This window comes from Pelodiscus sinensis, chromosome 1 (genome assembly GCF_049634645.1).
Source record: "Pelodiscus sinensis isolate JC-2024 chromosome 1, ASM4963464v1, whole genome shotgun sequence".
NCBI classification, from domain to species: Eukaryota; Metazoa; Chordata; order Testudines; family Trionychidae; genus Pelodiscus; species Pelodiscus sinensis.
This window is the reverse complement of record NC_134711.1, coordinates 335,677,958-335,691,490: the sequence shown is the minus strand read 5'-3', so window position 1 is coordinate 335,691,490 and position 13,533 is coordinate 335,677,958. Positions and strand designations below refer to the sequence as shown.

The window sequence follows — 13,533 nt, the reverse complement described above, 5'->3', positions numbered from 1 at the left end:
AGTCAAGATTCAGAGAGGAGGGCCCAGAATATCATAGAATCATAGAATCCCAGGGCTGGAAGAGACCTCAGGAGTCATCCAGTCCAGCCCCCTGCCCAAAACAGGACCAACCCAACTCAATCATCCCAGCCAGGGCTTTGACAAACCGACTTAAAAACCTCTAGCAATGGATGCATGCTCCTCCTAATGCACCCTAATATGCCATTCGCCTTCTTGGCTACAAGGGTACCCTGTTGACTCATATCCAGCTTCTCATCCACTGTAACCCCCAGGTCCTTTTCTGCCAAACTGCTACTTAGCCATTCAGTCCCAAGCCAATAACAATGCTTGGGATTCTTCCATCCCAATACTTTAATCTGTATAGGTCACTCTAGACCCTATCCCTGCTCTCCAGTGTATCTACCTCTCCCCCTAGCTTACTGTCATCTGCAAACTTGCTGAGGGGGCAACCCATCTCCTCATCCAGGTAATTAAAAAAGATGTTGAACAAAACCAGTCCTAGAACTGAAGCTTGGGGCACTCCACTATAAACTGACCGCCAACCTGACATCGAGCCGTTGATCACTACCGTTGGGCCCGACAGTCTAGCCACTTTTCTATACATATTGTGAGAGATCATATCAAAAGCTTTGCTAAAGTCAAGGTATATCACATCCACTGACTTCCCCATGTCCACAGAGCCAGTTACCTCATCCTAGAAGCTATCAGATTGGTCAGGCAGGACTTGCCCTCGGTGAATCCATGTTGACTATTCAACATTCCCCTGGCCAACTCTGCAGGCACCTTTCTCACACAGTGCCAGGACAATCAATTATTCTTTATGAGTAACAAGCCGGAGCACCCTGTCCCGGATCTGTTTGGTCCTCACCCCATAGATAATGGGGTTCAGCATCGAGGGCATTAGAACGTACATATGGGCAGTGAGAACATTGTAATACAAGGGCACGTTGTGGCCAAACCGGTGGGTGAGGAAGGAGAAGAGAGTTGGGATGTAAAAGGCTAAAAAGACACAGAGGTGGGAGACACAGGTCCCAAAAGTCTTAAGCCGGGCATCCTTGGTAGGGAGGCGGAAAATGGCCCTGAGGATCTGGATATATGACAGAGTGATAAAAAACACATCCAGACCCATCACAAAGAAAGTCACAGAGAGCCCATAGTAACTATTGACACGGATGTCAGCGCAGGCCAGCTTCACCACGGCCATGTGCTCACAATGCGTGTGGGGGATAATGTTGGTTCGGCAATATGGCCACTGCCTCGCCAGGATGGGGTAGAGCAGTGAGAGAACACCACCACGCAGCACCATGGCCAGGCCGATCTTGGCCACCATGTTGTTCGTCAGGATGGTGGAATGTCTCAGGGGATGGCAGATGGCCACGTAGCGATCCAAAGCCATGGCCACACAGATTCCAGCCTCTGTCTTTAAGAAGCAGTGAATGAAGAACATCTGAGTGAGGCAGGCATTGAAATCGATCTCCCTGGAATTGAACCAGAAGATGTTCAGCATCTTGGGCACAGTTGATGTGGACAGGACCAGGTCGGTGGCAGCCAGCATGCAGAGGAAATAGTACATGGGCACATGGAGACTTGGCTCCCTCTTCACTATGTATAGGATAATGAAGTTCCCCAAGAGGGCGATGGTGTACATGACACAGAAGGGAATGGAGATCCATCCATGGGCTCTCTCCAGGCCAGGAATGCCCTGCAGGATGAAGGTGGAGGGGTTGGTGAAGTCGGTTGTGTTGGGAAGTGACATGGACTAGCATAGAAGGTGCCCAACTCTGAGGTAAAATGGTGTCTCCAGCATGTACTTTCTATTCAAATGAACTCTTGCATGTGCCCAGAGTCCAGGGTGATGGTCCAGTAGCAACGTCTGGAAGGAGAGGTTCTGTTAATATGAGAAAACACAAGTACTAGTGGAGGTTGTTTACAAATGAGAATTTCATTATTCAGAGAAAAGAATGTGAATAACGGACCCTACTAATACCAATTCCATATCTGATAATGCTCAATGGCTAGGTGAATCCCACATGAGGACAAACAATAGGCCCTAGTAGGAAACACATTTCTGGATCCCCGTTACCCCTTCCTCTTCCTTAGTGCAGTGAAAGCCCAGTTAGTGAATCCAGACACTAGGGAGTTCCCCATTCACTTGCTTGCTTGTCATCTGAGAGTTGAAAACATTGAACCCTTCACTGAGATATGGCCAGGCAGAGACACCCCAACTCTACCGCAGCTCAGGGAAAACTCCTGATCCTCATGGACAGCCTCTCGATGGACACACCTCTCGGTGGACACACCTCTCAGTGGACACACCTCTCGGTGGACACATCCTCACCACCGAACAGGACAAACATGGACAACAGAGAAATGGTCAGAGGTAAACAGGATGAGGTTTAATAAAGAGAAATGCAAAGTGCTCCACTTAGGAAGGAACAATCAGTTCCATACATACAAGATGGGAAGCGACTGTCTAGGAAGGAGCATGGCAGAAAGGGATCTAGGGGTCATAGTGGACCACAAGTTGAATATGAGTCAACAGTGTGATGCTGTTGCCAAAAAAGCAAATATGATTCTAGGTTGTATCAACAGGTGTGTTGTAAGCAAAACTCGTGAAGTCATTCTGCCGCTCTACTCTGCACTAGTTAGGCCTCAGCTGGAGTACTGTGTCCAGTTCTGGGCGCCACATTTCAAGAAAGATGTGGAGAAATTGGAAAGGGTACAGAGAAGAGCGACAAGAATGATTAAAGGTCTAGAGAACAAGACCTATGAAGCCAGGCTTCATGAACTGGGCTTGTTTAGTTTGGAAAAAAGAAGATTAAGGGGGGACATGATAGCGGTTTTCAAATATCTAAAAGGGTGTCACAAGGAGGAAGGCGAAAATTTGTTCCTCTTTGTTTCTGAGGACAGGACAAGGAGTAATGGGCTTCAAGTGCAGCAGGGGAGGTTTAGATTGGACATTAGGAAAAAATTCCTAACTGTCAGGGTGGTCAAATATTGGAATAAATTGCCAAGGGAGGTGGTGGAATCTCCCTCTCTGGAGATATTTAAGAACAGGTTAGATAGACATCTGTCAGGGATGGTGTAGACGGAGCTTGATCCTGCCTTGAGGGCGGGGGGCTGGACTCGATGACCTCTCGAGGTCCCTTCCAGTCCTATTATTCTATGATTCTATGATTCTATGATTCTATAACATGTAGCTGCTTAAGGATGTGGACATGCTCTCAGTTTGGGTCAGCCAGTTTCTATGGATAATGGAGCTGTCAGAAAATGGGTTTCCAAGACAGGCTACTAGAATGGGAGAAGCTGCTGCCCACAGACCGAGGGGAAAATCTCAGACTGTTCAGTTGAGACGAAAGACAAAGAAGGGAGCATTTGAGGGAGGAGATGAAAATGAGGCAGAACCTGATTACATACAAATGAGCAAACGAAGAAGAACGCCCAACCAGTAATGTCTGTGTAACTTAGATATTGACCAGAGCTGAAGTAAATTATCAGCAAAACTGATTGGAAGGTAAAAATTAGATGGAAAAATGGGAGTGAAATTTGGAGTTGATCAGGAACAAATTAACATAGTGAGGAAGTCATAACTCAAGAGGGAAGAGAAATTTGGACAAAACCCTCTTCAGTGGCAAAGAGAAGGTAACCATTGAGTTGAAAACCAGCAATACATAACAAATGAGAAAAAGGAAAAACAGACCCAAGCGATACAAATTGGAAGTCATGAAATTGATAATGGGCATTAAAGAAATCAGAGAAAACATATAGCAGACCTGAGGATAATGAAAAAAGGGGTTATTAAGTATAATAAGATAACAGAACTCCTAGAATATATTACACCTATTCCAAGAGATTGACAGAAAGCCTGTTAATGTTATAGAAAAAGTGGGTGTTTTCAAGAAGTGCTTTTGTTCTGCATTTCAAGCAAAGCAGTATGAGGTACTCACTTAATCTACCGTATTTTCCGGCGTATAAGGCGACTGGGCGTATAAGATGACCCCCTAATTTTCTAGTTAAAAATTTTCTAGTAAAAAGCCGTATAAGACTACCCCCCCCTTAAGAGGCCAACCAGCAGTGCCCCAGCTGCTCTGCCCCAAGGTCCACAACAAAAGCCTGGTCTGCTGGGGGGGGGGGAGGCGCACTAGCTGCACCCCTCCAGCAGACCAGGGACACAGGGAGCAAAGCCGCAGCCGCGGCGTGGTCCCGTGCCTCTGAGGCTTTGCCAGAGCAAAGCCTCAGAGGCACAGGACCCCTCCGCCTCCCTGGCTTTGCTCCCTGTGTCCCTGGTCTGCTGGAGACGGTCCCCAGCAGACCAGGGACACCGGGAGCAAAGCCTCTGAGGATGCCGGCAGCGGGACAGCCGCGGCGCGTCTGGGCTGTCCCGCTGCCGGCTTCCCCCGAGGCTTTGCAAAGCCGCGGAGGGGCTCGGGCAGCGGGGCAGGCCAGGCGCGCCTGGGCTGCCCTGCTGCCGGAGCCCCTCCACGGCTTTGCTCCGCGTCTTCCTGGTCTGCAGACCAGGGAGACGCGGAGCAGCTTTTCTCGCCCTGGAGTACACGGGCGGTGGGACCGCGAGGTCCCGCAGTCCGTGTCCTCCGGGGCGAGAAAAGCCCCGTTCGTACCTGCAAGTCGGGGACTGCCTGATTGTTTATACCCGGCGTATAAGACGACCCCCGATTTTTGGGGGATGTTTTTTAGTATAAAAAGTCGTCTTATACGCCGGAAAATACGGTAATGTAATGTGACCCTTTCCTTTCCTTTCCAGTCCAGTCCATTGACAGGCAAGGAAGGTTTGAAGCACCATTTCCAGTAGAAACCTAAAGATGCAAACAGCTGAGTTACTAAGTGATCGATCAGGCATACGTCGCATTGGGAGCCAGAAGTATGCAGCCAGGTGGCAAAATCAAAGGGAACCCTCAAAAGCAAATAACCGTCGGTTCTGTGTTAAATGCAAACTATGAAACTATCACATAAAAGGAAAGATAAAATCAAGTTCTGGCAAGGGTAGGAAAGAGTGAAGAGGCTGGGATGAAAACAGTTAAAAAAATGGAAGTGCTAATAAATAAGTACAATTATGACTTTGTTGGCATCACAGAAACTTGGTGGGATAATACACAGAATTGGAATGTTTGTATGGAAGGGTACAGCTTGCTCAGGAAGTATAGACAGGGAAAAAAGGAGGAGGTGTTGCCTTATATATTAAAAATGAAAACACTTGGAGTGAGGTGGAGATGGACGTAGGAGACGGAGGTGTTGAGAGTCTCTGGGTTAGGCTAAAAGGGGTTAAAAACAAGGGTGATGTCATGCTAGGAGTCTACTACAGGCCACCTACCCAGGTGGAAGAGGTGAATGAGGCTTTTTTTTAAACAACTAACAAAATCATCCAAAGCCCAAGATTTGGTGGTGATGGGGGACTTCGATTATACAGATAAATGTTGGGAAAATAACACAGCGGGGCACAGACTATCCAATATGTTCTTGGACTGCCTTGGAGACAACATTTATTTCAGAAGGTTGAAAAAGCTACCAGAGGGGAAGCTGTTCTTGATTTGATCCTAACAAATAGGGAGGAACTAGTTGAGAATTTGAAAGTGGAAGGCAGCTTGGGTGAAAGTGATCATGAAATCATAGAGTTCACAATTCTAAGGCAGAGTAGAAGGGAGAACAGCAAAATAGAGACAATGGATTTCGGGAAGGCAGATTTTGGTAAGTTCAGAGAGCTGATAGGTAAGGTCCCATGGGAATCAAGACTGAGAGGAAAAACAACTGAGGAGAGTTGGCAGTTTTTCAAAGGGACATTGTTAAGGGCCGAAAAGCAAGCTATTTCGCTGTGTCAGAAAGATAGAAAATATGGCAAAAGACCGCCTTGGCTTAACCACAAGATCTTGCATGATCTAAAAATAAAAAAGGAGTCATATAAAAAATGGAAACTAGGACAAATTACAAAGGATGAATATAGGCAAACAGCACAGGAACACAGGGGCAAAATTAGAAAGGCAAAGGCAAAAAATGAGCTCAAACTAGCTACATGAATAAAGGAAAACAAGAAGACCTTTTATAAATACATTAGAAGCAAGAGGAAGACCAAGGAGAGGGTAGGACCACTGGTCAGTGAAGAGGGAGAAACAGTAACAGGAAACTTGGAAATGCCAGTGATGCTTAATGACTTCTTCATTTCGGTCTTCACCGAGAAGTCTGAAGAAATGCCTAACACAGTGAATGCTAGGGAGAAGGGGGTAGGTTTAGAAGATAAAATAAAAAAAAGAACAAGTTAAAAATCACCTAGTTAGATTCCTGCAAGTCACCAGGGCCTGATGAAATGCATCCTAGAATAATCAAGGAGCTGATAGAGGAGGTATCTAGCTATCATCTTTGGAAAATCATGGGAGACAGGAGAGATTCCAGAAGACTGGAAAAGGGCAAATATAGTGCCAATTTATAAAAAGGGAAATAAGAACAACCCAGGAAACTACAGACCAGTTAGTTCAACTTTTGTGCCAGGGAACATAATGGAGCAAGTAATTAAGGAAATCATCTGTAAACACTTGGAAGGTGGCAAGGTGATAGGGAACAGCCAGCATGGATTTGTAAAGAATACATCTTGTCAGACCGATCTTATAGCTCTCTTTGATAGGAGAACGAGTCTTGTGGTTAAGGGAGAAGCGGTGGATGTGGTATACCTAGACTTGAGTAAGCCATTTGATACGGTCTTGCATGATATTCTTATCAATAACTTAGGCAAATACAACTTAGATGGGGCTACTATAAGGTGGGTGCATAACTGGCTGGATAACCGTACTCAGACAGCAGTTATTAATGGTTCACAATCCTGCTGGAGAGGCATAACGAGTAGGGTTCCACAGGGGTCTGTTTTGGGACCGGCTTTGTTCAATATCTTCACCAACAATTTAGATATTGGCATAGAAAGTACGCTTATTAAGTTTGCAGATGATTCCACGCTGGGAGGGATTGCGACTGCTCTGGAGGATAGAGTCATAATTCAAAATGATCTGGACAAATTGGAGTAATGATCTGAGGTAAACAGGATGAAGTTTAATAGAGACAAATGTAAAATGCTCCACTTAGGAAGGAACAATCAGTTTCACACATACAGAATGGGAAGCGACTGTCTAGGAAGGAGCACGGCAGAAAAGGATCTAGGGGTTATAATGGACCACAAGCTGAATATGAGTCAGCAGTGTGATGCTGTTGCAAAAAAAGCAAACATGATTCTGGGATGCATTAACAGGTGTGTTGTGAGCAAGACACAAGAAGTCATAAAAAGGGCTTTATTCTGGAGGATCGCGCCAGTCTAGACGCTTTTTCTCCGGCTTTTCCCCAAGCCGGAAAAAAAGTGGCGGACATGTTTATTTAAATCCGCGGGGGATATTTAAATCCCCCACGGATTTCCCTATCCTGACTTACCTGATTTGCATGGCTTTTCCGGAAATTGTGGCCAGTGTAGACGTAGCCCAGGTGTATTGTGTCCAGTTCTGGGCACCGCATTTCAAGAAAGATGTGGAGAAATTGGAGAAGGTCCAGAGAAGAGCAAAAAGAATGATTAATGGTCTAGAGAACATGACCTATGAGGGAAGGCTGAAAGAATGAGTTTGTTTAGTCTAGAAAAGAGAAGATTGAGGGGGGACATGATAGCCGTTTTCAGATATGTAAAAGGGTGTCATAAGGAGGAGGGAGAAAACTTGTTCATCTTGGCCTCTGAGGATAGAACAAGAAGCAATGGGCTTAAACTGCAGCAAGGGAGGTTTAGGTTGGACATTAGGAAAAAGTTTGTAACTGTCAAGGTGGTCAAACACTGGAATCAATTGCCCAGGGTGGTTGTGGAATCCCCATCTCTGGAGATATTTAAGAGCAGGTTAGATAAATGTCTATCAGGGATGGTCTAGACAGTATTTGGTCCTGCCATGTGGGTAGGGGACTGGACTCGATGTCCCTTCCAGTCCTAGTATTCTATGATTCTATGAAAACTATCGAGGAATATAATTCATGTCAATTAACAACAGATGTGTCCAGCAAACCTGATTTCTTCCTTAGTGTCCTGCAGGGAGTCAATCAGGTGCAGGGACTCGGATTATTCTGAGGGAGTTGGTTTCATCCTGGAAAACATTCTGACCATGAGCCCGTTACAGTATCGGGGGAGCACATGAGAAGTGGGCTGAGCTGGGGATGACAGATCTCAGACAGCCGCTGTCAATGGCCTATTGGTGGCAAATGGGGCTGTTCTAAGTGCTGTGATGCAGGGATTAGCCCTAGGCCCGAAGCTATTCAATATTTCCATAAATGAACAGTAGAAAATTCCTACAGACACAATCAGTGGGCAACCCAAGGCCTGGGAGAGGGGTTACATTGAGGGGCCAGGACACACTCACCGAATGTAGGAATAACGGATCTTCCGGAAAAGGGTTTATTTTCCACAAGATCCCGTCTAGACTGGCGCTTTTCTCCAGCAAAACCCCGAACCAGAAAAAAGCGGCAGCCATGTTCATGCAAATGCCATGGGGGAAATTTAAATCCTCCGCGTCATTTGCAATTCCAAACTGTCTCATTAGCATCCCTTTTACAGAAAAGGGTGCCAATTTAGACACAGCCTATAGGAACCAAGGGCTTAGGTGAATAAGACTCACATGTGGATTGGCCACTGTAAGTGGTCCTGGTGGCACCACATTTAGTTGGGACTGTCTGACACCTTCAAGTAGTTGCTCCTTCGCATGCCGGTCTGTCCACCTCTAGGCTGCGTGTTTCTGCTTTCAGTGTCTGCTTCCCGCTGAACCGGTTTTTGAAGGTTTGAGATGAACACTTCATCCAATTGACATTAACTGGGCCCCAGAGCGTTTCCTAGCTATGCAGAGGGGAAAGGGCAATAGAACGACTGTGTGTCCCTCACACACACATCGCACTAGGTCTGGTGAGCAGGAGAAGACAGATACCTGTGACCTTCCCCGGGAATCCCCCTCAGGTCGCCGTGTCCTACAGCTCGCCCAGCCCAGCGTCTGCAGCCACGCACGGCAACAAGAGCGGCCCCGGGCAGCCGCACTGTTTATAACTCAGCGCTGGGCAGGCCCAGGGGGATTGGCCTCTCGGAGTGCAGGGGCCCCTGGATGCAAATAGGCTGGAGACCGGAGACACCCCAGCCAAGGTCTCTCCGTCCATGTCTCGTGTTCTGTGTATTTTTCCAGCTTTCGCAGTAAATAGCAATTACGATGCCTCCACACAGAGCGCTGGGAATTCCTGGGCTCTGTGGTGAGACAGGGGAATTGGCTGTTTTCTGCACGTGTGTATTTAAAATGTACTTTATAAATAACCATGAGGGACAATGTCCAGGTCTCTGTCATAGTCCATGGATGGGTGGAGAGTAGACAGATCGGTCTGGAGACTGATGACTGAAGGGAGATACGGACTAGGTTATTACCTAGTTTGCTCCCAGCCTCCTCCCCCGCAGCATGGGAAGAATCAGTTCCAGAACGTATTTCCCGTCAAATATTTAAATCACATTTATGAATGACAAAAGATACATTTAAATATGTACAAACAGTAATTGAACCGATGCAAGTGTGTTATCTAAAAATAGACCATTTCCAGTCAGAATTCTACAATGTAGGCAGGATGTGAATGAAGCACTTTCTCCCCTCAATTCGGAAAAAAAAACAGTTATTTTATGTGGAGAGTGAGGCCTGGTGGTAACATCCCTTCTCCCTTTATAGCTTCTGCCATGGGGAGAGAACTTCCTCATCGCCAAAAAAGTTCAAACTCAAAGTCAGTGTAAAAGTAGGAGCCAAAATGGACGCCTATGTCATGTGAGCTGGTCACATGCCCTGGCCTTCTTAAATGAACCACAGCCTGGGCCATTCACCATCTCCTGGCTAGAGTAACCCCAGGAGAATCCATCAGAAGGGGATTTGCTTCTCGTTGGCCCATTGTGTTCATCCAGGGACCGAGAACTGGACTCCTCAATTCACACCATGCTGGGTAGACCTGAGGTGAGCTGCCTTCTGGGAGTTACCACAGGCACAAACACATTTGCTAGACAGGGTCAGAGTCAGTATTTGTAACTTCAGAGACAAGAAAGTTACATGCGCACAAAAAGGACTGTCATTTTCAGCAACCCATCAGTTGAGCATTGACGCCTCCCATGACATATATTGTACAATGTTTGTTGCAATTACACAAGAGAAGTGAATATGGGGATGCCATCATGTTGCTCCGGGGTTCACTGTATATATGTAGAACGAGAACTCTCCGAGAACTAATTCTTTATTTTTATACAAGACATCCATGTCCTGGAAAAGACACATTCCAGTCTTTGGCCCCGGAGAAGAGCAAGCCAAGATACGGAGCAAAGGAAAACACAAGAGTTATTTTTCACCCCACATGGACTATGTCACCCCCTGACAATACCTGTCTTCCTATCCTTGCTGAGCCACCTGCACATTCTGCTTGTCAGCCCTGACCCTCACACACCTCACTGCAGCAGCAGGCCTTTTGGCACAGTCCCCGGGGAGCCAAACTTCCTGTCTGTCATCCTCAATATCTGCCTGGCAAAGGACCATGCTGTGACACTCCTTTTGGGGCAGCATCCTGTAATCCCCTTTCCCTTGTTCATTTATCATAATAATAAGACTTACAACACATGCCAAGTAAGGTGTCAGAGCTGAGGTTACGATGCACTGAAAGTCATTTCTCTAGCCATACTCGTATCTCATTATCACAGAGGAAGTTATGAGAATTAGGACCATTTTGTCCAGATCATGTTGAATTACGACCCAGAATAGGCAGGCAATTTGACTCCACAAGTGGCGGCACGATTTCCCATTTAAGCGTGCCCAGCATCGCACAAAGTTGGGTTGTTCCATGTTGCTGTGAGATTTGGACACAAGTGATATATCCAGAGGGGCCCACTTGAGTGGCCCCAACTTCAGGTGGGTGGGCAAAATGGGTGGAGCCACCAGAAGGAGGTTGAAGCCCAAATCTGCTCCATGGCTGGAGTACTGGGATGGAGCCTGATAAGTGCTGGGGTGGAGAAGGGCAAATCCCCCTCGTGCTTCCCGGTGGGAATGGTGAAGAGGAACAGGATAATCCCCAGCACCTGAGCCCTGCTCCCGGTCTGCACCATTGGAACTGAGTAGGGGAAGCCCTGGCCCTGCTCCCTAGCCAGCACGCTGGAGTGGATCCAGTAAAGCCCAGTTCTGCTCCTCGGACAGGGTGCCAGGGTGGAGCGGAGCAAACCCCAGCCCCCCAGCCACACGTCCTAGCCAGAGTGCCAACGCCTACGAAGCCAGACCCAGTGTCCCATCCCACTCTCTGGATGGAGCAGCAGGGTCAAGTGGGGTAAGCCCTGCCTCACTCTCTGCCTGGAGTGCCAGGGTGGAGAGGGGTAAACACTGCCCCCCTCTTTCCCAGCTACTGCAGAGGGGCAGAGCATGGGAAGCCCTGGTGCATGCCTGGAGCAACGGGTGACCCTAGATACCAATTGAGGGGGCAGCCCTGATCCACTCTGGCCCACCCACGGCTATGCCCCTGGAGTGAAGGTTTCATTGTGAGCCTCAACCACAATCACAATTTGGCTTCTGCCCTTATCCCAGTGGGCGATTGGCTCTGTGAGAGTCACTGCTCTGCTGGTTTCAATGTGTCGTGAGAGTTGCTTGGGGGGTTTCTTTTCATTGGGGCATGAATTAGAGTGACAGGAGGTGGGGGTGGGGGGGGTAAACGGTGAAAGACACACAGCCCAGGGGGCGCGATCAAACGAACTGGAGAACCACTCGACTAGTCTGATGATCCATCACCGCGTTATCGACATCCCGGGTGAATTGTGCACACCAAAGACGGAGCAGCATTCCAGCAGTGGTCCCACCAGTGCCAGATTCACAGGGAATGTTACCACCCCAGTTCTAATGGAGATCCCCGCGTGTGGCTCCACAGCCACCCCGATCTGCTTCATTGCTCCTGAGGAGACTGTCTCTGTTGTCCCCTCCTCCCCGACCTCTTCCCCAAACACTGGTTTTGACAATAAACAAAAATAGAATCATAGACTCATGGAATCCCAGGGTCGGCAGAGACCTCAGGAGTCATTGAGTCCAGCCCCCTGCCCAAAGCAGGACCAACCCAACTCAATCATCCCAGACAAAGCTCTGTCAAGCCGGGACTTAAACACCTCTGGGGATGGAGATTCCACCCCCTCCCTCGGGAACCCATCCCAGGGATTCTCCACCCTCCTAGGGAAATAGATATTCCTAATATCCCACCTAAACCTCCCCCACTGTATCTTGAGGTCATTGCTCCTTGTTCTGCCATTGCTCACTACTGAGAATAGCTTCTCTCCATCCTCTTTGGAACCTCCCTTCAGGGAGTTGAAGGCTGCTATCAAATCCCCCCTCACTCTTCTCTTCTGCCGACAAAACAAGCCCAAATTCCTCATCTTCTCATCATAGGTCATGTGCTGCAGCCCCCTAATCATTTTTGTTGCCCTCCGCTGGACCCTCTCCAATGCGTCCACGTCCTTTCTGTAATGGTGGAGCCCAGAACTGGACGCAATATTCCAGGTGTGACCTCACCAGAGCCGAATAAAGGGGAACAATCATTTCTCTAGATCTGCTGACAATGCTCCTCCTAATGCCCCCTAATATGCCATTAGCCTTCTTGGCTACAAGGGCACCCTGTTGACTCATATCCAGCTTCTCATCTACTGCAATCCCCAGGGCCTTTTCTGATAAACTGCTACTTAGCCAGTCGGTCTCAGCCTGTAACAATACTTGGGGTTCTTCTGTCCCAAGTGAAAGACAAATGCAGAGTCCTGGTTGAACCTCATCAGAATTTTTTTGGCCCAATCCTCCAGTGTGTCTGGGAGAACAAGAAAGGAAGAAGAAACATGGTTTTCTTAAGTGTTAAGAGTAGTATGTGAGTGGCTGCCAGTGATGAGAGACAGATCACAAGAAGCTACTAAGCTCAGGTAAACAATCCACCCCCGCTAAGGCTCGTAGAGAGAGATTGTTACAAATCATCTTCTCCGCATAGACCTGATTTCTGGTACACTGCTTCTGTCCAGAGATGAAATTGTCTAAGACCTGGGTGTAACAGCTTCTCCCCCAGAATCAGGTTTTTTCCAGGTCTTCCATGTGATATGCTGAGGATGGGAGGGGAGCAGGCTCTGAAATCCATCATGGTTTGCTTCCCATCCCTTAAAAATAATTTTCCCAGGTGCAGAACCGTTTGGTCCATGCTGCCCCTCCCCCTGATTGGTGGAACAATATCGAATTCAAGGAGGATTCCAGCAGTAGGCGGCATAGAGACATGTCTCTGGAGGCCCTAATGCAGGTTTGGCTGCAGGACAAACAAGGCCATTCACAGATCATTGTCCTAAGCACCAGGCCATTAAGTTCCTTACGCCCCAATAATGGCTTTCACTGGAGAATCTAGATTCATAAACCAATTGACACTTCACATTTCTAACTTCCCATAAAAGAGTGATACATGCTGTCCGGGGGCGGACTCACCACAACGGCACCTCCTGTCCGAAGCTCACGT

At 47.7% G+C, this 13,533-nt stretch overlaps 1 protein-coding gene across 1 annotated transcript; it reads right to left on the bottom strand.

Annotated features, from left to right (window-relative positions):
* Positions 1–811: 811 nt before the first annotated feature.
* On the bottom strand, positions 812–1,756 carry LOC102443369 (olfactory receptor 52E2-like). The gene has a single exon (XM_006112545.2). The coding sequence runs from the start codon at positions 1,754–1,756 to the stop codon at positions 812–814; it is 945 nt and encodes a 314-aa protein (XP_006112607.2).
* Between the last annotated feature and the right edge of the window lie 11,777 nt (positions 1,757–13,533).

Bases quoted from the DNA above. Each gene is read 5' to 3' on its own strand.
- LOC102443369 (XM_006112545.2), bottom strand. From the start codon at position 1,756: ATGTCACTTCCCAACACAACCGACTTCACCAACCCCTCCACCTTCATC.